Consider the following 26,132-nt stretch of genomic DNA (forward strand, 5'->3'; position numbering starts at 1 on the left):
GAGTAGGAAACCTACCACACAATCCGACTAGTAGGGAAGACTCCTTGTGCCCAGTTGATGAATCATTACAACATGCATATTCAGTGTCGGAGACTCCAACAGATGAAGGAAGCTCTTCAGGCCTGGTCAATTAAGTCTGACTGGTTGTAAATCCTGCACAGACTTAAGGATCTACTCACCATCAAGGTGCCTGGATCTTTCCATGTTGGACAGACCTGGTGTCAATAAAGGGTCTTTAACCTCTGGCTCAAGCTACTGAAGGATCTGGATCTGTACAGCCAGATCTGGATCCAGCAGCCAAGTACAGATCCAAGATTACTAAACCTGCATTTGGATTCAGCAGCCGAGTTCTGGGTTCACTAAATCCTCATCTGGATCCAGCAGACAAGTATGAATCTGGGGCTGCAAAGCTGGGTTTTGGTAGTGAAGCATGAGGGACTGCGAAGGAGGGACTGTCGAACATGACCTCCAAAGAACGATCCAGTTGGCTGAGACCTGGCCAGCATGGCGATCTGATACTTTTGACTAAGGAGAGCCCCTTGACTAGATCAACCCAGGTTAATGGAGTCTGGTACTGAAGTTTCAATGCTCTGATCTTTAAAGAACTGTTTATCTTATTGATTTTGTGCCTAACACAGTGCCATGAGCAAATGGATCTAGTATAGAGGCCTTCATATCACTGGAAATGGGCACATGCATTACAAGCATTTCCCTTTCCAAATTCCCCCATGTAGACAAGCCTTAAGGTTCCCAGTAACTCTATGCCCTTTTGGAGTTCAAGAGCAACCAGACCACACTGATATGTTGCAACTGGAAGTACCAGCACTCCACTGAAGGTGGCAAGTCATAATGTTGCTTTAGCATTAGGAAAGGGACAGAGCCCTCATTGCTGACTAATTGTGAAATCCATTTGCTGCCCAAATTTGTTCCCAATTTGCAAGTCTGGGTTACCCTAGATAGGTGATTTTTGCATGACAGCGAGGACGAAATTGATACCTTTTAGCGAGAATAGCCCAGACCTGTTCCACAGTCACAACTGTAGAAACCTTATTTTTCTCCATTAGACATAAAAAGGAAATGAAGAGACCAACAGAACCCTTTGCCTATAGGGAGTTTGAGGTTTTTAAATGATAGTCATGGTTGTTGATCAGGGCCCCACAGTAAGGTTCTAATAATGCTATTAAATTTTCTAAAATAAGTCAGAGGGATATGCAGAGGTAGGACGGAAGGTTATATAGAGGCAGGCACCTTAGAATATAGAGGATATTATACAGGCAGAATATTAATTTTAATGTGTTAACCCTTCCCCACAGGCTCAGGGAGAGAGGATGCCCTCTCTTTACATCACTAACTATTGGAGAGAGTACAGGATTTTATATGTATCTTCTCTAGTTTTAATATTACTTGATACTTTTATACCTAGGTACTTTGCATCAGTTCACCTTTGGTAATTGTATTGAGAGAATGCTCCATTACTTGTCAGCTGGGAGATTACCAATAGTTCTGATTTTCCCAATGTATTTTGTAACCAAATATTAATCTGAATTTTTAAATTAGTGATGGGGGGCTGGAATTGTGGTTTCTGGCTTGGATCTATAAAAAAAGGTCATTGTCTGCATATGATATCAATTTATACTCCATGGAACCCAGTTGTATGCATCAGATATCTGGATGAGCCTCTATAGCTATCAGCGGGGCTCAAGAGCCAAATCAAAAAGTAATGGAGACAATGGATACCATTGTCTAGCACCCCCTAAGAAACTGAAGGTATCCAAGGTCACATTGCTGGTTGTAATGCAAGAGGCTGGGTGAAAATATAATAGTTGGATCTAGATTCAGGGGTCCAAATTCATATTTTTAGAGTGTAAAACATATTCCTCCAGTCCATCCTATCAATAGCCTTTTCTGTATCTGAGATTTATAATGGCTTGTGGTTCAGGGCTATTATATTTCATGCTATAATTGTTAAAGGTTAAATTGTTAAAGGTTAAAGGTTATCAAAGCCATGATGGCCTCTGACAAACCCAACTTGATTTGGGTATATGTTGGAGGCCAAAAACTTGTCCAGTATCATTGCCAGAACTTTTGCCAATATTTGGACATCACTATTAATAAATTAAGTTGCCCTTTAATTGGAACATACTGTGACATCACTTCCTGGTTTAGATGTAGCTGATGTTATGGCTTCCCTCAGCGCAGGAGGAAGAATGGTCTCTAGAAGTGACTCATTACACATTTCAAGCATCTGGTCAGACAGGAGTTCAAGGAAGTGTCTCTAAAACTCACTGGGGAGGCCATCAGGCCTGGGAGCTTTGTCCACTTTCATATCCTTCATCGCCTCCATTAACTAATCCTCTCTTATGGTAGCAACAAGGTTTCCACACTGGGCTGTAGTAATTTGCGATAATATAATATTTTTGAAAAATTGATCCAAAACAACTGTTGGTGAGTTTGTCTAATTTACATGGATCTTTATAGAAATTAAGGAACACGTTATTAACAGTTTAGGTGATGTGCATAATTTTCTATGTTTTTCCAGATTGCTGTGATTTTACATTGAGGCCTTTTTTTTGAGGTTGTATTCCAGCAACTTGCCAACTTTGACAACTGATTCCCAGAAATCCCTCTTGAGTTGAAACAGGCCAAATTGAGCCTGCACCAAGTGCAGCTTGTAAGTTCATATCTACAGTTGATCAGGATTTTCAACAGATTTGGAGATGGGACTATGACATAAAACAAATCAAGCTCTTTTTCGCCATCATATTTTTTTCCATGTTCCATCTTCTTGGCAGATGAAAATCTAATAATGCTACTTCTCACTTAGGCCTTGAGTGTCTCCTGTAATAGCCTGCTAGAAGATGTTGAGAATTCATTCATCTCCAGGAACAAGCCAATTTCTTTTTCAATTTAAAATTATGATATGTGGGTCTAATAAAAGTGAACAATTAAATCCCCATCTATATGTCTGTTTCTTACCCAGATCTGTTGCTATTTGAAGAGTTATAGGGGAATGTTCAGAGACAGCACTTGTATCAATGGAGGGGCCAATTACAGAATTAACAAAGTCCCTGGAGATTAAAAAGAAATCTTTAGAAGAATAGGATGCATGTACTGGGGAAAAGTAAGAATAATCCCTATCCATTGGATGTATGAGCTGTCAGATATCACATAGTTGTTAATGTGTAATTCTGGGTCCATTTTAGTTTTGGTTGGCTTATGATCCTGAAGGTGAGATTTGTCCTCAAGGCTCAAGCACTTAATTAAAATTCCCAGCAATCACAGTAGGAATATGCAGTTTTCCATATGATTTAGTTAAGAAAAAACACCTATGAAAGGTTAAAGGATCATCATGGTTAGGTCCACACATATTAGCAACAATTCGTTCATAGCCCTTAAATCTGCCCTGATCATCTGAAATTGACTGAGAGACTAAAGACACCGCTTTTCCTACCCAATCACATTCTAATTTGGTGTAATCTGTGGTCAAGTCTCTTGCAAAAGCACTGTCTGCCTTTGCTTTCTTTAATAATGAGTACACTTTTTTTCTTTTAATAACAGTGTTGTGGTCCTTTACCTTCCAGGAAATAAAATGGAGCTTCAGGACCATTTGGTTGTGTTAAGAATTATTTTTGTCATGTGTGATCTTACAGACAAGGATGATATTTTTGTGTCATTTGCTCTATTGCATCCTGTCATAAATATAAAGGGAAGGGTAAACCCCTTTGAAATCCCTCCTGGCCAGGGGAAAGCTCCTCTCACCTGTAAAGGGTTAAGAAGCTAAAGGTAACCTCGCTGGCACCTGACCAAAATGACCAATGAGGAGACAAGATACTTTCAAAAGCTGGGAGGAGGGAGAGAAACAAAGGGTCTGTGTGTCTGTCTATATGCTGGTCTTTGTCGGGGATAGACCAGGAATGGAGTCTTAGAACTTTTAGTAAGTAATCTAGCTAGGTATGTGTTAGATTATGATTTCTTTAAATGGCTGAGAAAAGAACTGTGCTGAATAGAATAACTATTTCTGTCTATCTTTTTTGTAACTTAAGGTTTTGCCTAGAGGGGTTCTCTATGTTTTTGAATCTAATTACCCTGTAAGGTATCTACCATCCTGATTTTACAGGGGGGATTTCTTCATTTCTATTTACTTCTATTTTTATTAAAAGTCTTCTTGTAAGAAAACTGAATGCTTTTTCATTGTTCTCAGATCCAAGGGTTTGGGTCTGTGGTCACCTATGCAAATTGGTGAGGCTTTTTATCCAACATTTCCCAGGAAAGGAGGGGTGCAAGTGTTGGGAGGATTGTTCATTGTTCTTAAGATCCAAGGGTCTGGGTCTGTAGTCACCTAGGCAAATTGGTGAGGCTTTTTACCAAACCTTGTCCAGGAAGTGGGGTGCAAGGTTTTGGGAAGTATTTTGGGGGAAAGATGTGTCCAAACAGCTCTTCCCCAGTAACCAGTATTAGTTTGGTGGTGGTAGCGGCCAATCCAAGGACAAAGGGTGGAATATTTTGTACCTTGGGGAAGCTTTGACCTAAGCTGGTAAAGATAAGCTTAGGAGGTTTTTCATGCAGGTCCCCACATCTGTACCCTAGAGTTCAGAGTGGGGGAGGAACCTTGACACATCCCATCCTGCTTCCCCCACTGACTCCAATAAGAAGGGGAGACTGTGGAGAAAATGCTTCAGACACCTACTCTACTGTGTTTGGGTTATCTTGCCAGATGCTCGCCACTTACTGGATTTACAGGGAGTAGGGTAGGTGCAGGAGAATTGGGGAGAGGCATCAGCATTAGCTGAAGATGCCTGATACAAATCAGTTATGTAAGGTGTAATTTTCCTGAGTGGTGTTGTCTAGAGTGAGGTGGGAAGGAGTAGGAAAACATGGGGATGATAAAGGAATTAGGAGAGGGCTCCAGAGAGGGGAAGGGAAGAACACAGAAAGACAGGTTAAAGCAAAAGGATAAAAACACATAGTACATACATAACTTGATCTATTGGCAAGTGTGAGTGGCTGTTTTCGTTGTATGGTGTTGGACATAACAGGCCCACTCTATCCTGAGTAATGTTTACACCCTCACCACTTAAAAAGTAAATCACAATGAAAAAGCATCAGTGGTCAAACGCTATAAAGAAAATTAAACCAATTGTAAGTCCCAGACATTGCGGACCAGGGAGACATACCAGGGAGCTCTGCCAATACACACTATTTAAGTTATAATTTTTAATAAGCGTCCTTATATTTCCCATACCACAAAGTAGTAACACATTGTAAGTTGATAGAAAGGGAGCACACACTCCACAGATGTGGTATTTCTTTACTTGGTATGTAATTGTAACAGTTTCAGTTTGCCAAACCGAACACCAGAGCATTAGTAATACAGCTCAGTGCAGTAAGTGAGACGTGTTGTGGTGATTATTCTCCCAGAGCCATGTGCTTCCCAACCTTCTGAAAGCCTTTCCATTCAATTTTCCTTCCCCATATTAAGTGAACATATATCTGACAGGAGAGAAAACAAAGTGCTCCCACAAACTATTAATTTCAGCACCAACAAGCCAACAAACAATCCACTTCAGCAAGTGACTCTTCTATACAGATTTCATATTCCATGTTCATGTGCTCAGGATCTAAGCTTATAGAAGGTGATAGGGTGGTAAGAGGGTGAAGAAATTGAGAGGGGGACACAGAAAGAGGGGGAACAGTATGAGAAACAGAAACAGATTAGGGAAGTACAGGAGGGAGTAAGGGGTGCAGAGAGTGGAGATAAGGCCTGGGAGGAGAGGAAGGCAGGGCTGGTGGGGAAAGGGACAAGAAGGAGCAGGGTGAAGTAAGTGGTGACAGAAAGGGCAGAAATTACTGATCCATGTAGCTCAGTAACCTGCCTTGGTCCACTCCTCTACTCCATGGCCCATAGGGGGTACAGCTACATCACATAGCTCCTGTGCACTTTTCCACGATATCTTGAAAAGAGTAGAGCTGTCTCTTGCATTTCCAGCACATGGAATGTCAAGCTGCTGGACTTTGTGGACACCTGGCAGTGAACTGTAGTGACACAGCAGGGGTTGGCCATGGGCATGAGTGGAGTTCGAGCAACAAGGAGCTGCACTGTCCCCCGTGATCTCTTTGGTATACATTGTTGCTGAGCTAGAACACTGACCTTGTGTAATCACAAACAAATAGTTCATATTGATCTGTTCAGTTAGGGATGGTCTAAATTTTGTCATTAACTCTCTAACACAAATACAGGAGCAAAGGCACTTAATATCGTTAATACACAATTTAAATAAACCCTTTTCGCAATCAGTTCACGCCTGTGAGATCAGTTTGGAGTGACGTGTTCCTGTAATGACCCTGCTAGGGCACTTCACATTCAGTCATTTGATGAGAATTTACATTCATGTCCTCAGAGGTAATAAAATATAAGCATGGACCAGAAGAAATAACCCAAATAAGTAAGTTAGTCACAGTCACTGGGTAAGTCCATACGTGCAAGCAAGGGCAAACATAAAAAATTGGGAAGTAATCCTGATGTAAAACAGGCCAGGTATTCAGTTCACTGTAGGCTATTTAAAAAGCTTTCTGCTTCTTGTGGCTTTTGGCACAAACACACTTCTTCATCAACGCTGACATGGAACTGAACTGGAAACTTCATAAAATATATGGGCTTCCTCTGCTTGGCAAGTTCCCTGGATCTTCTAATGGCTGATCTCTGTTCAACCACATCTTTAGCAATCTTGACAAGATCATTATCTTATTTTGTGGCATACCCCCAAAACAGTTTTTTCCCCCTCATGAGTTAGCTACTTTTTTTTTTCTTTTTCAGTAAATCTGAAAAGTTTTATAATGAATGCACAAGGTTTGGCTTTTAAGGACAGCTCGGGAGCAAAGAACCTATGTGCTTATTCTAAATCAAATTTAAAATCACCCGGCAGGCTGAGCACTTCTGAAGGGAGCTCAGGAACGGATTCTAAGTGTTTGCCTTTCTCTGGTCCTTTAGGTACTCTGATAATTCTCAAAATATTGTGACAAGACCTCCTCTTGAGGTTTGCCATTTCAGATTTAAGAGAGGATAAGTCCGTTAAACTTCTCTGCACCTGGCCAAAAAGCCCTTGTACCTGACCTTTCACTGATGATAGTCTTTCTCCCTTCTGCTTCATTCACCTCTGCTGTCAGCACTTGCAGAGAAGAGTTAATTGAGTAACAGTCATTGTATTGTGACCGGTGTGTCCTTGATACACGCAATAGACACATTAGGTTTCTCCAGCAGAGCAATCACAGACACAGTGCCCTCATTACCCATCTTATCCAGGGGGTTGGTGGGGCCTCCATTTCGCTTATCTTTTGGCTACTTGTAGATCCCACACATTCAAATATTTGCCTACTAGCATTCTAGAGATTTGGGGGTTCCTGTTCTTTTATTGGGGGGGGGGCAAGTCTGGGGCCTGGACTCTGGAGGGAAATGGATACTAGCAGATGACTCTGGAGTTCAAGGGATCTACTCCTCTATGCTGCGCAGTGTCCCCTGGAGTCCACTAAAATTTTTAAATACATATACATTGACTAGTAATGGAATGTTTTTTATCTAGGTACTTTCCTAAGATGCTTGGAAGTACTACTTCTGAAACAATTTTTGTTTTTGTTTTTTGCCCTATTCTGCTAAAGTATTAGCACAGCGAGATTCATTTGAAATAGTTTTGCTGCTTCTAAATACTAGCATCAGTGAAACTAAAAAGCTTAACAAAAGACGTTGCTCTTCTACACCTTATCTGAAATTCATCATGAATTTAACCAGTATTTGACACGCTCACAAATAGACCTAAAAGTAGCCATTGATTCTGTTGATAGAGCTGTCTTGTGGAGGGTCCTATGTGGCATCGGTGACTAATTCTCCTGAGACTAATTCAAGATCTATGTGATGACTCAGGGGCATGGGTGCTTTGTGGGACTGGATTATGAGGATGATGTTGTCCTTTTTGGTCAGGACACAAACAGTCTCACAGATACACTAGAGAGCTTTCAGCAAGAGGCAACTGCCCTTGGGATATCGGTTTCTTGAGCAAAAACAAAACAAAAAAAAGAGTGTAGGTGCAAAATTTGTACTATAAGACATCTGTGCTTCTGGACAGATTATGGAAGTACTGGATATCTTCATCGATATAGGCAGCAAACTGTCAAATGAATGCAGCCAACTGTAGACATCCAAAGGAGAAGTGGTTTAGCAGTTTCAACCATGAAGGACTTGCATAAGGTCTGGAGCCAAAACAAGGTGAAACTATATAGAAAAGTATGAATTTACCAAACCTATATACTTCCAATTCTCATATATGGATCTGAAACATGGCTATTGCTTAAACAAGACATCAGAGGGCTGGAGTAATTTCATATGCATTTCTGGCAGTGACTATTGACAGTTTGACTTTATCAATAATAGGGATCATTGTATTGTATTATTGAGAACTGGTCTCCAGAGGACTGAAGTAATCTTTGGCAATCTCTGGCTGGCCCTTTTTGGTCATGTTGCCTACCTCAGAGACAAAGTCCCCACACATTGAACTCTGAAGATCAGACTTGTGGTCAGGAGGAGACATTGCCTCCTCACGACCTGTGATTAACCTGGCTGCACCAGATTAGTAAGAACCCCATGGAGCTCTTCTGTGCCAGGAATAAAGATGTACACTTTGGTCATGGACACTCAGTGTTACAGACCTCTGCTGACTAAGCATACTGTTTTTGTTGTTTACATTCCAAAGTAAAACCATGAATTTTTAAACATTGTACTTTGTTTTTCACTAGATGGACAAACACTGTAAATAAAAATCAGAACCTAATTGACTGTATCTAGTAAAAAAATATCCTAATTAAGAAAAACTACACCAGAAGTTTATCCAGTAGTGATCACCAATTTCAAAAATCTTAGCACTAAAGTAAAATTCACGGTTAGATGTGTAACATCTTTGAAGAGTGGTGGGCCTGAAGCAAAAACTCATCACTTTTGGGGAATGAACTGTAGGGATGTTTGAATCTGGATCAAAACTTCCTGGCTCAGATGCATCTTCAGTTGTAATGGGCCTCAGTTCCATCCATTTTACAGTGTTATAAGTCCATAGAGCTGGTGTAGGAGAGTGAAAATCAAGCCCAGTAGATGATGTATCTGTATTTTGCTGTCATCACAATGTAATTCAGAATGTAATTTGAAGTGGTAAGGAAATACAGAGGTACAGTGGCAGCACATCTAAAATGTCTGATTCTTAAAAGAATTCACATACATTTTATAACCTTTCAACTGAGTTCACCATGAAATAAGTGATAGCTAATAGGGTCTGACCTTACCTGCTAACCGGGTTATTGGTACAATCAAAGGTAAGTATCTACCAGCTATTTTCATATCTACGATAGAGATTTATCAGAACTTTATATGAATATTCATATATTGAACTCTGAGAATTGGAAACTTGTTAATCATCATTTTAAAACATGTTTATATAATTCAAATGTATCAGTGCTTGCTTTTTTCCAGTGTTGATGAAAATGAATAGTACTTGGGGACCAAGTCTGCTGTTAAACTGATGTGATACATTACTATGCTTGCACAAAAGAAATGAGCACAGATGGCAGGTCTACTATTTCTCTAACAAGAAATTTGTCACTCCCCCTGTCCCCTGGGATTCAACTCTGAGCCACATTTTTTCAAGTCAAGTTACCTCTGTGGGGCTCCTTAAAATGTTTTTTTCCATTACTTGTACATTAGGAATACAAGCAACGGAAAGTGATTAGTGCCTTATTACAATTTTATAATGAGAGAAGTCTCTCAACCAATAGTCTATGATTCAATTTTTTTTCCAACTTGAGGGGAACATATTTTGCATGTAAATGAAAGTCTACCATGATGAAGTTTTATGTACCATGGTAAGATTCCCAATAGCTCATTTACTTTTGACAGATCATTTATTCCACATTAAAAATGTCAGTAGATCTTAAATTTATAGACATTTGTTAATTAAATTGAATAATGTTTGAAAAATAAAAGAAGAATAAATAAGTCTATAATTTTTGCAAAGAAAAAAATGCCTTTTTTCATGAAACACAATGGTAAATATTATAGGGCAACGTTAAATTTTATAAACTTATCTTTAAGGCCAGTATCAATCAAACAATGCTTTATAGAATTGTCTCAGTAGGCACCCAGAGAAAGAAAGAAACAAAATATTTCAATGCACCTTGTAATTTATCAGTGTTTTTACTTACAAAAAGTCCAAGAATGAAAGGATAGTTTGTGTGTAAAATGTTCAAACCCACAACTTTCAATAAAAGTTAATAGAACTTAAATATTCTAGGACTTCCTCTGTGGGAAAGATTTTGTTCCATGGAGATCATTTTACTGCAACATGCTGTATAAATGAACATTTTTGAGTTCTGTGCTCCTGCATGTATCATTCAGCAATGTAGCAAAACATGAAAAGGATCTTTCAGCACTTTACACTGTGACCTGGCACACAAAGATAATTACACTTCATGTTGTCAAATCAGTAAAAAATACTTTCTTTGATAGCCTGCCAAAACTGAATAATATCCTTTTCATTCAGTCCACATGAGTTTTGTTCTTTTATTTTTATTTCTCCATGTTTAGAGTTATATCAACACTGGAATATTGCCATCCATTTAGTAGAGTAATACAAATCCTGGTATGACAATCTGATTACCTTTACATACCAGTTGAAGAAGCCTTGAATTGTTTAAAACTCACACTGCTTCAAGTAACCTGCAACCTCAAAGGTACGGAATGTTTGTCTGGACTGGTGAGAAAAGAGGGTAGTGACTCCTTTAAGGGTCTCTTCCTATCCGTCAGGGCTGGGAGTGAGAGGAAAGCATCACCTGGTAGGCTGGCCAGTGGGGCTCTGGTAAGCCATTGGCCTCTATGCATGTGGGGTGGGTCTGAGCCCCTCTGTTAATCCTGAATTAACAGAGGAGGCTGCAGGGACCCCCATGTGAGGTTGGAGGTCCCCAGGTGACTCAAAGTAACCAGAAGGGTTCCAGCAAAGACTGTCCTGAAATCACTCTAGAGTAACAACAGAGGTAGCCAGGGCAGCAGTGGAGAACTCATGTAGAGGCTGGCAACCCAGTGGCAGGACACACAGCAGACAGCAAGTGTAGATGTTTCCCCTAGTGGAAGTTTCTTCTTGGCTGGGGTGAGTGGGCTCGGGTGAGTGGGGGGCAAGGTGGTTGATTTTCTGGCTAAGCTCTTCCTTCCCCACCACAGAGTGAGAGCATGTGCAGGGCAGGGAGCAGCAGCAAGAGCCAGAGAGAAAAGCACTCTCTTGGCTTGTCTGCCCCCACTGCTGTGTGGTAGCAGAGTTTAGTTTGGATTTTGGAGGACTGACAGTGGTGCTGAACAATTTTTATGGTGGGGGTGCTGAGAGCCATTGAACCAAACTGTATATGATGGAAACCACTTCAAGCTAGGTTTGAAACTAGCCCCTAGTTCCAGCACCTATGTGGAGGGGTGATCCCTCAGGGCTCATAAAGAATTCAACAGCTTATCGTCCACTGTAACCCCTAGGTCAGTGGTCCCCAACCTTTCTGTGGGAATATCACATTCCTATTCCCAACAGGCTGTGGCGGGCGCCAAACACCCTGCCGCTGAAATGCCGCCGAGAAGTGGCAGCAGAAAGAAGCCTCGCTGCTGAAATCCTGCCGAGAAACAACAACGCATTTTGGTGGGTGATTCTCAGGTGGCCGCGCTTGGCAGCAGCATTTTGGTGGCGCTGTGTCCTGCGGGCGCACACAACTGCCCTGGCGGGCACCATTGCACCCATAGGCACCGCGTTGGGGACCCCTGCCCTAAGTCCTTTTCTGCAGAACTGCTGCCTATCCACTTGGTCCCTAGTCTGTAGCGGTGCATGGGATTCTTCCGTCCTAAGTGCAGGACTCTGCACTTGTCCTTGTTGAACCTCATCTGATTTCTTTGGCCCAATCCTCCAATTAGTCTAGGGCCCTCTGTATCCTATCCCTACTCTCCAGCGTATCTACCACTCCTCCCAGTTTAGTGTCATCTGCAAACTTGCTGAGGGTGCAATCCATGACATCTTTCAGATCATTAATGAAGATATTGAACAAAACGGCCCCAGGACCGACCCTTGGGGCACTCCTCTTGATACCAGCTGCCAACTAGACATGGAGCCATTGATCACTACCCGTTGAGCCCGACGATCTAGCCAGCTTTTTGTCTACCTTATAGTCTATTCATCCAGCCCATACTTCTTTAACTTGCTGGCAAGAATACTGTGGGAGACCATATCAAAAGCTTTGCTAAAGTCAAGGAATAACATGTCCACTGCTTTCCCATCATCCACAGAGCCAGTTAGCTCATCATAGAAGGCAATTAGGTTAGTCAGGCATGACTTGCCCTTGGTGAATCCATGCTGACTGTTCCTACTCACTTTCCTCTCCTCTAAGGGCTTCAGAATTGATTCCTTGAGGACCTGCTCCATGATTTTTCCAGGGACTGAGGTGAGGCTGACTGGCATTGCAATGGTGGTCGTGGTGGGGGAGTGGGGGGAAGAGATACAACACGAACTCTGATTGTCAAGGTAGAAGAGAGAGAGGAGGGAAAAACAATTAATGGCTGGCAAGCTGAGCCATAGTATTTCAAGAGTGTGAGAAGGCTGGGATTGGCTCTGTTAAGGCAGTACAGACTTAAATAACGTTGAGGCTTCTGGTGCCAGACCACTCTTTTTTCAAGGGGAAATGAGTTTCCTCAGAAAAGGAAACTTCAGTTCATGGTGATGTCAAAGAATGTATATTGTTGAGGTCCCCTGATGAATTGGGATCCCATTATATCAGGATTGGAATGGTTACATCCACAGCACAGAAATAGATGCCTAACAGAGTGTTAGCCCAAAACAGTGTAACTATGGTCTACACAGATCAGAAGATGGGCTGTCTGCAGATCACACCCCATCCTGCATCTATCATCGGGTGATTTATTAAGACAGAGGCAGAATAAGATGTAACACACAAATATTTATTATGCCACTAGTCAGTAAATTAGACAAGGACCCCCTTCAGACAATAAACAACATAAGCAAGACACACTCGGTTGTTAACAGTTACCAGAGCATGAAGCTCATAGCCCTTAAACCCTCTTAACCTATGGATGTAAAACAGAGGAAAACCACAATGAGTATTACAATACCATATCCTGAAGACAGGGACACAATCACAAAAACTCAGGATACCGAAAGGGATAGTGGTGAAAATCAGGGGCACAGGACACCAAACTGGAACTCAGGAACTCGGTATTCTTCTCTCTCTGGACAGGTACTCTGGGCAGGTCTACTCCCTCTTGGGCAGATCTTCTCCCTCACATAGGTCTTCAGTGCTTGGCCATGCAGTCTCTGCTTGACCTCGTAGATCAGTGCAAGTATTCACTCACTAATAGTGTGTAGCAGTTGAGTGCAAGTATGTTAATAGAGACCAAGAATCCAAAGTCCTATGAGTCCTAGTCCCTCTGGGGCTCCTCGCAGCTAGCTGAACGGTGTGGGACATTGGCTGCCACTCAGATGGACAGCCCTGAGTGACAGACGTGACACTCACGAAATAACCTGCAGTTGCTAGGCAGATTATGGCTGTCACATGACCCTAACTGCCCTGACCTTTCCCCTCCTTGATTTGAAAAAGGCTGAAAGGGCACTAAATCATCTGAGGAGAAGGGTATCCAAGATGGAGGCTTAGCTGTCCTTTTACAAATCCAAGATGGACATTACATAAAACAGGTCAGAAACAGATTTTACTCAACAAGTGGTGGCCTCCAAATTCGTACAAACATACTGGGGCTCCTGTCAGGAAAGATAATTCTGTGGTGTATCTGTGTGCTAAATGCTTTCTGTTTATGCTTTCCTTTGGGATGAAGTGTATGGGTCACCGGAGTTATGACTTTATGTGTGGGCATCATATAGTGCATTTAGCCCACAAGAGGGTGATCAGTTGCCCCTAGAAGTTTAACAGAGAGACTGCTCTGAGTGGCATAGATGGAGGCGCAATGGAAGGGTTCATGAGAGCCAGTGTTGGGTCTGCAGGTGTTGGGCCCACAGGCAGGCTGCCAGTTCCACTGAAGGTTCACTTCCTTGTCAGTGGCAAGAAAGACCACTGATGCCCCTCTCATACATTTTGATTCCCAGGCAGAAGGCAGCAGACATTGTTGTTGTACACCTGGGTTGGATTTTGTAAAGGGACTAACATAATCATTAAGGAACAGAAATTTAGGGAAATTTCTGTTCAGAATCAGAATTCCCCCCCCCCTTTCCAGGAGTGACTGCAGACTGGTATGAAATGCTGCAGTGGAGAGACCTCCCCATGTTGGCAATGGCATTTAGGTGTGCCAGAAGAGGTGTGAATCAGGAGGTGGCTAAATCTGTACATGAATGGGGAGGATCAGTGATTACACACCAAAATACCTCATGCTATTTGGTATCCAACTTCTTTAGAGATGATGGGGTACATCTCCAGCTGGAGAGTAGATATATTTTTGGCTGATGCTAGGGAAGGAATTAACTATCTGCGAACCCATCTGTCGGTGTTTGGAGAGGGTAAGGGGGAGAGAGAGACAGATAAGCTAGTTGCTGGCACCTCCTGGTGACAGGTGGCCAATCTAGGTACTCATTACAGATGGGGTCTAGTTACCCAATAAACTTGAATTGGTAGACTTAGGGGAAGGCATCCCCTAACACTGCCGGAGAATGGCTTTGGCCTTCCTAATGTCTGATACAGCAAGTTGACAGCCCTCTTCCCACATTCCCTTAAATCTCATGTGAGAAGAGGATGGTGGAGGTCCAGTAACAGGACCAGCTACAAGGTTTATGATATTGATAAAATAATTTATCCTGATATTCCCCCAAGTTTAGCAGCTGTGCTGCATACGTTACATGCATTCCATTAAACTGACTGTTTCAGATATTTCCCCCAGTACTTACTTGGGTACAAAGCACTGTCTGGTAGAAACCTAAATGCCATTGTATAGAGAATATCAAACTTTTACAGTGTCTTTGATTTCCTTTTTGTAAAAAACAAGAAGAAGAAGAAGAAATTCAAATACCACATTCCAATAGAACAGCTGTATGCCTTAATTCCCCTCGCTGTTCAACATTACCAATGTATGTAATTTTAATATTATATTTACCTACAATGAACTTGAACAAATACAAAAGAAATTGAAACCTGACGGAGTCCATACAAAACTAATTCATGCAGAGCCAAATTCTGAAGGTCCTGAGTTCTCATTCAGTCCTTTCAATGTGAAACAAAATGAACCAGATTCATTAGGTGCAAATCAGCGGAGCCTTGGTCCTGCACCATTCACATCACTTTGCCACTGACTTGCAGGATCAGTCAGCTCGAGCATACCACTGAATCTAGTCCAGTGTGCCCCTATGTGAGTTCAGATTTTTCAATGTTTGCAGAAATCATAACTCACAGAAAAATATCCTAGTAGCTATTGAGTATAATATTTTCCATTATGAACAGAAAGGCAAGTTCCTTTCCCTTTTTGAGATTGAAAGAGGCCTCAGGGTCCCACTAGTACAAAGGTATTAAACTCATTCTCTGGAGAAAGTGAAATACCATTTTTAATTATGGTCCTTGGGCTGTGGTGTACATTTAGGAGTACACGTTGCCCTCCATCCACAGCACAGATGTCAATGGGATATTTGCACAAATATCAAGTATGGAACATGGCTTTGTATAGTAATTGAACTTTTAGTTGTTATAATTTATTTGTTCAGCACCTTACTGAGCATCATTCAGTGGGAAAATATGCCCGCTTTTATCACTGCTATTTCTGCTCTTTCCCCCCTTTCTTCCTAATCTTCCTATCTCCACGTGAGGGATTATGGGCTTCAAACCCAGCCCCCTAGGTCCCAAGGCAGTGTTCAGACACCACCTCACCCAAACTAGTAGAGAAGGGAGCTAGCAAGCTCTAGCTCACAAAAGGCCCTGCTTAGGAATATTCTGGTTGGCTAGGACACACTACCTAAGCCAGAAAGAAGCATGGGAATTATGTAACTAACTGGGTGAATCACTGGCTGTATGCTTCTATGGACCCAGTCTATTTTCTTGACTCCTGCCTTGTCTTGGTCCTGCATCCTACCTTATTCAGGTCCTTATTTAGGTCCTCTTTATCCCAGACCCCTGTCTGTTACCAGTTTCTCCTTTCCTGTCTTTCTCCAGGTACCTGCTCCTACACCCAACCTCCATTTTGGACTTTAACCATCCATGCCCTTGTCCCTACAGATTGCTTGGACCACTACCAATATCTTCAAGTGGGCCCAGCCAAGAATGGACCCAGCGGAGTTCCCTATACCCCAAGAGGCATCAGCACTTCATGAACAGATGATCTGTCTCCAGGGAGACAGCTGAGAATTGTGGGTCATTCCTGGTTCCTGCTTTCTTACCTTGCTCCAGGTGCCTGCTCATACACCCTACTGTTAATCCAGGCTGTGATCTTTGGCTTGGCACCTGACGTTGACCCCGGTTCTGACTCTAACCATCACACTCACACCCTGATCCCCAAACTGTTTCTTTCCATCTTCCCTCTCTTTGTACGTCGTCTGTTCTTTGCACCAATTCCCATGCTCCATGGGCTTCACTTGCAACCTGTCTTCCATTCCACCTGCCAAAGTGATCATCAGTTAAATAGTTACAGTTGACATTAAAGGATCCTCATCAGACTTTAGAGTTAATAATATCCCAATTATATCAACAACAGAAAGGGAATCCACACCCCTCAAAGCTATTGTTTCTGGCTGGCTGCAAATTCAGGCAAACAACACTACCTGTTCACGTACACTTCATATTTGGAAAGTTCTCTTTGAAACCAAGAGGACAAGAAATTATTTACAATGAAAACTGAGATTCTGCAGAATTTGAAAATGTCATGCTGACCCACCACATGCACATCTAGCAGGTGGAATTTGGGCATTTGACATCTCTGTGATAGAATGTCCAGAGGATTCTTTTACTTTCCTTGTTGATTAACAGCTGGCAGAATATTGCTGCGATAGAAATGTAGAGCAAGGGTCAATTCTCATGCACTTAAAATAAAAAGGTCACAGAATGGTATAATGTTCATGCTTGTCCAGTTACAATTCTTATTTTCACATTTATTTTTCTTATTACAAACGGTTCAGAAATAACAAAAAAAGAAAAAATCATATCACAACTTTGTAAAATATATCAATTTTACCATACAATGTAACTTTCTGGTTACAAAGCCTACATGAACAAAATAAACATGCAGTCATTAAAATGGAATGCCAGTACCAATTGAGGTTGTGTCAGCTAGTATTTACAGGTAAGTACATTACCTGAAGAAGTTACATCAGTTTACTAAAACATATTTCTTTGTTATATTAGCTACACCCACCGTGTGGTTGGCAGTGGAATCAAAGCTCAGTCTGCGAATCCAGAAGTAAAAGTGAAAGGAACAGATCCTGTAATAAATCAAATTATTGATAAACTGAAACACATTATCCAGGTAAGATTTTTTGTGTATATTATATGTTAAAGCCATCACCATGTAAATTAAGATAATCTTGGTGCTGAACAAATGTGAATTGCTGTACATTAGAACTGATTTGTTAATTCAAGTCAGAACTCAGTAATTGAGTATTCCCACCAGAAACTGTGTAAGTCCTGGCATAAAATATTTAAACCCCAATTATTAATAATGATTTAGTTAAAATCTTTGCATATGGTAGATGAGAGCTAGAAGTGAGAGTCTGTCAGCTGGGCCATCTGTACCTGTGAGCTGAGATTGCAACTCAGCATTGCAATAAGTGCGGGGATTCTAAGCATGAGTCTGATTCTCAGTTGGAGAATTTTAAGCATGTTAATCACTGTGTAATATCATTAATAAGAAATAATGGTACACATTAAAAAACAAACAAACCACCATCCTGCTAAATTCACCTCTTTCCAGACCTCAAGGTCTGGCTGTGAGATTTTCTACTTTACTGACAGCAGAGAAGGTTGGATATGTTGGGAAATTTGCATAATACTTGCTACAGTATTTGATATGTATGATCTCATAACACATGTTCGGGTAAGCCCTTGAGATTTAAGCTTTTATATGGTGGTTATTTACATTTTGTGAAAGCAGAACTGTGGTGTTGTAATGTGTCCAAAAAATATTGCGGCTATAGAGGTATGCTAAGATTGCCTGAAATGCAGGGAGTTTTGCCACTGACTTTGGGACCAGGATTTCATCCATATTACTCAAGGTTTTGTAGCTGCAGTGGTATAAAGATTCAAGCTCAAATAAAATTAGTCCTTTCTTTCCATTAACAAAAAATTACCCTTTTTCTTGCCAACTGAAGCATGCTGTTATCTCTAGTCTTTTCTATTTTTTTCTTAAAATGGTGTGAAAGTAAGTACTATTTTGCCTCCAAAGGAATGCCAAGAATTAATTAAGCACTACAAATTACTCTCTGATGGAAAAAGATTGCAGACAGTTATGTTTAAGCCTCAAGGCCTTTCATCTGTCAGGAGTGCCCTATTTTGATACTAAATGTGCCCTGTATAGCTTAATGTGTTAGGTTCTACCCTGAGGATCAGTCTGAAGGTCTAAAGTGGTTGGCAGGAACAATTCTATTATAATGCATTATGTTTCCAGTGCTTTCTCTTCCAATACTTGCAAGAGCAGAGCAGATCTTGTATAGAAGGATTTAATAATTTACATAGCACACAGACACTGCCTTTCTGTGAGACATCTTTCTTTTCTTGCAGCTATGAGTATGGAAATAGGGCTGGGGAATAAAGAAAACAGCAAATACTTTGGGGACTCAGGATTACAATATGTAACTATTTTTCACTAGATGAAAAGCCTGATGAACCTGCAGAGAAAGCTTATTCTGTATCATTTACTGTGAATTAGGAAATCAAATATAAAAGACCATCTTTTTGTCCTATGTGATATAAAAAGGATGAGTCACTTTTTGAACTCATTTTGGACCAGCCTGAGAGATTAAACAAGGGAGATTTAATGGACTGGACGGTACCTTCCAGTACAGAAAAGTCAGACCTTTGCATGCTGTAGTCCAGCACTGTTTCCAAGTTATGTTACAACAGTGGAGAAGCCTCATGGACTAATTTAGCATTAAAAACAAAAAAAGATACTTGATCTGGCTTTTAGAACTATGCATATGGAAATGCGTCCGTAAAAGGGATGAGTGTGTATATTTGTCCACCTAATCTAAACACACAACTACTATCATCATCACAATTGTGAACACAAATTGACAGTTTGATGCATAAATTCTCATTTGTGTGTGGAACTATTTCATGTATATCCATGTAGTCGCAATTGTGCATGCAAAAGAGATGCAGTTTTGCATGTTGATTTGTGCGTTATGCAGTTCTGAAAATCAGGCCACTTGCTTTGTATCTTTTGGAAGAAAGGGAATATTTAGAATTTAAGATTGTAAAAGGTCTCCCCTCCTCCACTGGTAATAGCTCACCTTTCCTGGTCACTCTTGTTACAGTGTATATGGTAAACCCATTGTTTCATGTTCTCTGTGTATATAAAATCTCCTCACTATATTTTCCACTGAATGCATCCAATGAAGTGAGCTGTAGCTCACGAAAGCTTATGCTCTAGTAAATTTGTTAGTCTCTAAGGTGCCACAAGTCCTCCTTTTCACTTCACCCTTAAAATCCATAAGGGTCAGAATATTAGTGAGGGTAATAGGGTGACACCACATATTTTTCTCTGCTTTCTCTACCTGATGGGTCAGAGGGTCAGACATGGAAGATATGTTCATTCCTTATGAAGCTTCTGCCATAGCATTTCCATACTGTGTCTAGTTGTTTCTAGTCAAGTCTAAAAGCTAGTCTAAAAGACATGAAGATCATGGCTTGAGTGTGCCATGTACAGTGTTTTATATTTGCCTATCCTATAAGGCCCAGGAGAGCCACTACTAGCAAGACATTCCATTAATAGAAGTCCTGTGTAAACACAACCAAAGAGATCCTGATCTGTGATACACCAGATTTATGTGTAAGATCAGAATCCAGCAGCGTTAGTGCTGCTGGTACTGTTACTGAGGGTATGTCTACACTACGAAATTAGGTCGAATTTATAGAAGTCGTTTTTTTAGAAATCGGTTTTATATATTCGAGTGTGTGTGTCCCCACAGAAAATGCTCTAAGTGCATTAAGTGCATTAACTCGGCAGAGCGCTTCCACAGTACCGAGGCTAGAGTCGACTTCCGGAGCATTGCACTGTGGGTAGCTATCCCACAGTTCCCGCAGTCTCCGCTGCCCATTGGAATTCTGGGTTGAGATCCCAAATCCTGATGGGGCTAAAACATTGTCACGGGTGGTTCTGGGTACATATCGTCAGCCCCCCGCTCCCTCCCTCCCCCCGTGAAAGCAAGGGCAGACAATCATTTCGCGCCTTTTTTCCTGAATTACCTGTGCAGACGCCATACCACGGCAAGCATGGAGCCCGCTGAGGTAACCGTCACCCTATGTCTCCTGGGTGCTGGCAGACGCGGTACGGCATTGCTACACAGTAGCAGCAACCCCTTGCCTTGTGGCAGCAGACGGTACAGTACGACTGGTAGCCGTCATCGTCATGTCTGAGGTGCTCCTGGTTGCCTCTGTGAGGTCGATCAGGAGCGCCTGGGCAGACATGGGCGCAGGGACTAAATTTGGAGTGACTTGAGCAGGTCATTCTCTTTAGTCCTGCAGTCAGTCCTATTGAACCGTCTTATGGTGAGCGGGCAGGCGATACGGACTGCTAGCAGTCGCACTGTACCATCTTCTGCCGAGCAGCCATGAGATGTGGATGGCATGCAGTCCTTCTGCACCGTCTGCTGCCAGCCAAAGATGTAAAAGATAGATGGAGTGGATCAAAACAAGAAATAGACCAGATTTGTTTTGTACTCATTTGCTTCCCCCCCTTCCCCTGTCTAGGGGACTCATTCTTCTAGATCACACTGCAGTCACTCACAGAGAAGGTGCAGCGAGGTAAATCTAGCCATGTATCAATCAGAGGCCAGGCTAACCTTCTTGTTCCAATAAGGACAATAACTTAGGTGCACCATTTCTTATTGGAACCCTCCGTGAAGTCCTGCCTGAAATACTCCTTGATGTAAAGCCACCCCCTTTGTTGATTTTAGCTCCCTGAAGCCAACCCTGTAAGCGCCCCTCCCAGCGTCAGAGCAATGGCAAACAATCGGGCATCTGAGAGTGCTGTCCAGAGCAGTCACAATGGAGCACTCTGATGGGGCTAAAACATTGTCGCGGGTGCTTCTGGGTACGTGTCGTCAGGCCCCCGTTCCCTCCCTCCCTCCGTGAAAGCAAGGGCAGACAATCATTTCGCGCCTTTTTTCCTGAGTTACCTGTGCAGACGCCATACCACGGCAAGCATGGAGCCAGCTCAGGTAACCGTCACCCTATGTCTCCTGGGTGCTGGCAGACGCGGTACGGCTTTGCTGCACAGTAGCAGCAACCCATTGCCTTCTGGCAGCAGACGATGCAATACGATTGGTAGTCGTCCTCGTCGTGTCCGAGGTGCTCCTGGCCACGTCGGCTGGGAGCGCCTGGGCAGACATGGGCGCAGGGACTACATTTGGAGTGACTTGACCAGGTCATTCTCTTTAGTCCTGCAGTCAGTCCTATTGAACCGTCTTATGGTGAGCAGGCAGGCGATACGGACTGCTAGCAGTCGTACTGTACCATCTTCTGCCAGGCAGGCAAGAGATGAGGATTGCTAGCAGTCGTATTGTACCATCTTATGCCAGGCAGGCAAGAGATGAAGATGGCTAGCAGTCGTACTGTACCATCTTCTGCCGAGCAGCCATGAGATGTGGATGGCATGCAGTCCTTCTGCACTGTCTGCTGCCAGCCAAAGATGTAAAAGATAGATGGAGTGGGTCAGAACAAGAAATAGACCAGATTTGTTTTGTACTCATTTGCCTCCTCCCCTGTCTAGATCACACTGCAGTCACTCACAGAGAAGGTGCAGCGAGGTAAATCTAGCCATGTATCAATCAGAGGCCAGGCTAACCTCCTTGTTCCAATAACAACGATAACTTAGGTGCACCATTTCTTATTGGAACCCTCCGTGCAGTCCTACCTGAAATACTCCTTGATGTACAGGCACACCCTTTGTTGATTTTAGCTCCCTGAAGCCAACCCTGTAAGCCGTGTCATCATTCGCCCCTCCCTCCGTCAGAGCAACGGCAGACAATCGTTCCGCGCCTTTTTTCTGTGCGGACGCCATACCAAGGCAAGCATGGAGGCCGCTCAGCTCACTTTGGCAATTAGGAGCACATTATCCAGCAGTATATGCAGCACCAGAACATGGCAACGCGATACCGGGCGAGGAGGCGACGTCAGCGCGGTCACGTGAGTGATCAGGACATGGACACACATTTCTCTGAAAGCATGGGCCCTGACAATGCATGCATCATGGTGCTAATGGGGCAGGTTCATGCTGTGGAACGCCGATTCTGGGCTCGGGAAACAAGCACAGACTGGTGGGACCGCATAGTGTTGCAGGTCTGGGACGATTCCCAGTGGCTGCAAAACTTTCGCATGCGTAGGGGCACTTTCATGGAACTTTGTGACTTGCTTTCCCCTGCCCTGAAGCGCATGAATACCAAGATGAGAGCAGCCCTCACAGTTGAGAAGCGAGTGGCGATAGCCCTGTGGAAGCTTGCAACGCCAGACAGCTACCGGTCAGTTGGGAATCAATTTGGAGTGGGCAAATCTACTGTGGGGGCTGCTGTGATGCAAGTAGCCCACGCAATCAAAGATCTGCTGATATCAAGGGTAGTGACCCTGGGAAATGTGCAGGTCATAGTGGATGGCTTTGCTGCAATGGGATTCCCTAACTGTGGTGGGGCTATAGACGGAACCCATATCCCTATCTTGGCACCGGAGCACCAAGCCGCCGAATACATAAACCGCAAGGGGTACTTTTCGATAGTGCTGCAAGCTCTGGTGGATCACAAGGGACGTTTCACCAACATCAACGTGGGATGGCCGGGAAAGGTGCATGATGCTCGCATCTTCAGGAACTCTGGTCTGTTTCAAAAGCTGCAGGAAGGGACTTTATTCCCAGACCAGAAAATAACTGTTGGGGATGTTGAAATGCCTATATGTATCCTTGGGGACCCAGCCTACCCCTTAATGCCATGGCTCATGAAGCCGTACACAGGCAGCCTGGACAGTAGTCAGGAGCTGTTCAACTACAGGCTGAGCAAGTGCAGAATGGTGGTAGAATGTGCATTTGGACGTTTAAAGGCGCGCTGGCGCAGTTTACTGACTCGCTTAGACCTCAGCGAAACCAATATTCCCACTGTTATTACTGCTTGCTGTGTGCTCCACAATATCTGTGAGAGTAAGGGGGAGACGTTTATGGCGGGGTGGGAGGTTGAGGCAAATCGCCTGGCTGCTGGTTACGCGCAGCCAGACACCAGGGCAGTTAGAAGAGCACAGGAGGGCGCGGTACGCATCAGAGAAGCTTTGAAAACCAGTTTCATGACTGGCCAGGCTACGGTGTGAAAGTTCTGTTTGTTTCTCCTTGATGAAACCCCCCGCCCCTTGGTTCACTCTACTTCCCTGTAAGCTAACCACCCTCCCCTCCTCCCTTTAATCATTGCTTGCAGAGGCAATAAAGTCATTGCTGCTTCACAGTCATGCATTCTTTATTCATTCATCACACAAATAGGGGGATGACTACCAAGGTAGCCCAGGAGGGGTGGTGGAGGAGGGAAGGAAAATGCCACACAGCACTTTAAGCACAGCACTTTAAAAGTTTACAACTTTAAAATTTATTGAATGACAGCCTTCTTTTTTTTGGGCAATCCTCTGTGGTGGAGTGGCTGGTTGGCCGGAGGCCCCCCCACTGCGTTCTTGGGCGTCTGGGTGTGGAGACTATGGAACTTGGGGAGGAGGGCGGTTGGTTACAGAGGGGCAGCAGTGGCAGTCTGTGCTCCAGCTGCCTTTGCTGCAGCTCAACCATACACTGGAGCATACTGGTTTGGTCCTGCAGCAGCCTCAGCATTGAATCCTGCCTCCTCTCATCACGCTGCCGCCACCTTTGAGCTTCAGCCCTGTCTTCAGCCCGCCACTTCCTCTCTTCAGCCCTCCACCTCTCCTCCCGGTCATTTTGTGCTTTCCTGCACTCTGACATTATTTGCCTGCACGCATTCGTCTGTGCTCTGTCAGTGTGGGAGGACAGCATGAGCTCGGAGAACATTTCATCGCGAGTGCGTTTTTTTTTCTTTCTAAGCTTCACTAGCCTCTGGGAAGGAGAAGATCCTGTGATCATTGAAACACATGCAGCTGGTGGAGAAAAAAAAAGGGACAGCGGTATTTAAAAAGACACATTTTATAAAACAGTGGCTACAGTCTTTCAGGGTAAACCTTGCTGTTAACATTACATACATAGCACATGTGCTTTCGTTACAAGGTGGCATTTTGCCTCCTCCCACCACGTGACTACCCCCTCAACCTTCCCCCCTCCCTGTGGCTAACAGCGGGGAACATTTCTGTTTAGCCACAGGCAAACAGCCCAGCAGGAATGGGCTCCTCTGAGTGTCCCCTGAAGAAAAGCACTCTATTTCAACCAGGTGACCATGAATTATATCTCACTCTCCTGAGGATAACACAGAGAGATAAAGAACGGATTTTGGTTGAATGCCAGCAAACATACACTGCAATGCTTTGTTCTACAGTGATTCCCGAGTACGTGTTACTGGCCTGGAGTGGTAAAGTGTCCTACCATGAAGGACGAAATAAGGCTGCCCTCCCCAGAAACCTTTTGCAAAGGCTTTAGGACTACATCTAGGAGAACCGCAAATGCCAGGGCAAAGTAATCCTTTCACATGCTTGCTTTTAAACCATGTATAGCATTTTAAAAGGTACACTCACCAGAGGTCCCTTCTCCGCCTGCTGGGTCCAGGAGGCAGCCTTGGGTGGGTTCGGGGGGTACTGGCTCCAGGTCTAGGGTGAGAAACAGTTCCTGGCTGTTGGGAAAACCGGTTTCTCCACTTGCTTGCTGTGAGCTATCTACAACCTCCTCCTCATCATCATCTTCTTCGTCCCCAAAACCTACTTCCGTATTGCCTCCATCTCCATTGAAGGAGTCAAACAACACGGCTGGGGTAGTGGTGGCTGAACCCCCTAAAATGGCATGCAGCTCATCATAGAAGTGGCATGTTTGGGGCTCTGACCCAGAGCGGCTGTTCGCCTCTCTGGTTTTCTGGTAGGCTTGCCTCAGCTCCTTCAGTTTCACGCGGCACTGCTTCGGGTCCCTGTTATGGCCTCTGTCCTTCATGCCCTGGGAGATTTTCAGAAAGGTTTTGGCATTTCGAAAACTGGAACGGAGTTCTGATAGCACGGATTCCTCTCCCCAAACAGCGATCAGATCCCGTACCTCCCGTTCGGTCCATGCTGGAGCTCTTTTGCGATTCTGGGACTCCATCATGGTCATCTGTGCTGATGAGCTCTGCATGGTCACCTGCAGCTTGCCACGCTGGCCAAACAGGAAATGAGATTCAAAAGTTCGCGGTTCTTTTCCTGTCTACCTGGCCAGTGCATCTGAGTTGAGAGCGCTGTCCAGAGCGGTCAGAATGGAGCACTCTGGGATAGCTCCCGGAGGCCAATACCATCGAATTGTGTCCACATTATCCCAAATTCGAGCTGGCAACGTCGATTTAAGCGCTAATCCACTTGTCAGGGGTGGAGTAAGGAAATCGATTTTAAGAGCCCTTTAAGTCGAAATAAAGGGCTTCATTGTGTGGACGGGTGCAGGTTTAAATCGATTTAACGCTGCTAAATTCGACCTAAAGTCCTAGTGTAGACCAGGGCTGAAAGACAAAGCTAAACTGAAACCAATAATGAGGCTATTAGCTGATGAAAGTTCAAAAGATAGGTGGGACTAAAAACAGGACCTATCATATTCCTTAGAGATTTTTTTTTATTATTTATGTTAGCCCCCATACTCCCAATCAGGGTCAGAGCCTCATCATGTACTGTGCTCCGTTCAAAAGTATTGAGAAAGTCACAGGAACATAGGATTTGGCATACTTAGGGTTGGATTAACCCATCTCTGGGCTGTAGGCAACCCCTCACCT

The 26,132-nt window shown here is 43.4% G+C and overlaps 1 protein-coding gene across 3 annotated transcripts in view; it reads left to right on the forward strand.

Moving 5' to 3' along the window:
- GPC5 (glypican 5) overlaps positions 1-26,132 on the forward strand; it is a 1,139,255-nt gene that overhangs the window by 353,458 nt on the left and 759,665 nt on the right. For all 3 annotated transcript variants that reach the window (XM_075129298.1, XM_048853218.2, XM_075129300.1), the window contains exon 6: positions 17,398-17,518. In XM_075129298.1, coding sequence (XP_074985399.1) covers positions 17,398-17,518 — 121 coding nt within the window. The remainder of the gene's footprint in view (positions 1-17,397; positions 17,519-26,132) is intronic.

Source organism: Caretta caretta, chromosome 1, assembly GCF_965140235.1.
Source record: "Caretta caretta isolate rCarCar2 chromosome 1, rCarCar1.hap1, whole genome shotgun sequence".
In the NCBI taxonomy this organism is placed as follows: Eukaryota; Metazoa; Chordata; order Testudines; family Cheloniidae; genus Caretta; species Caretta caretta.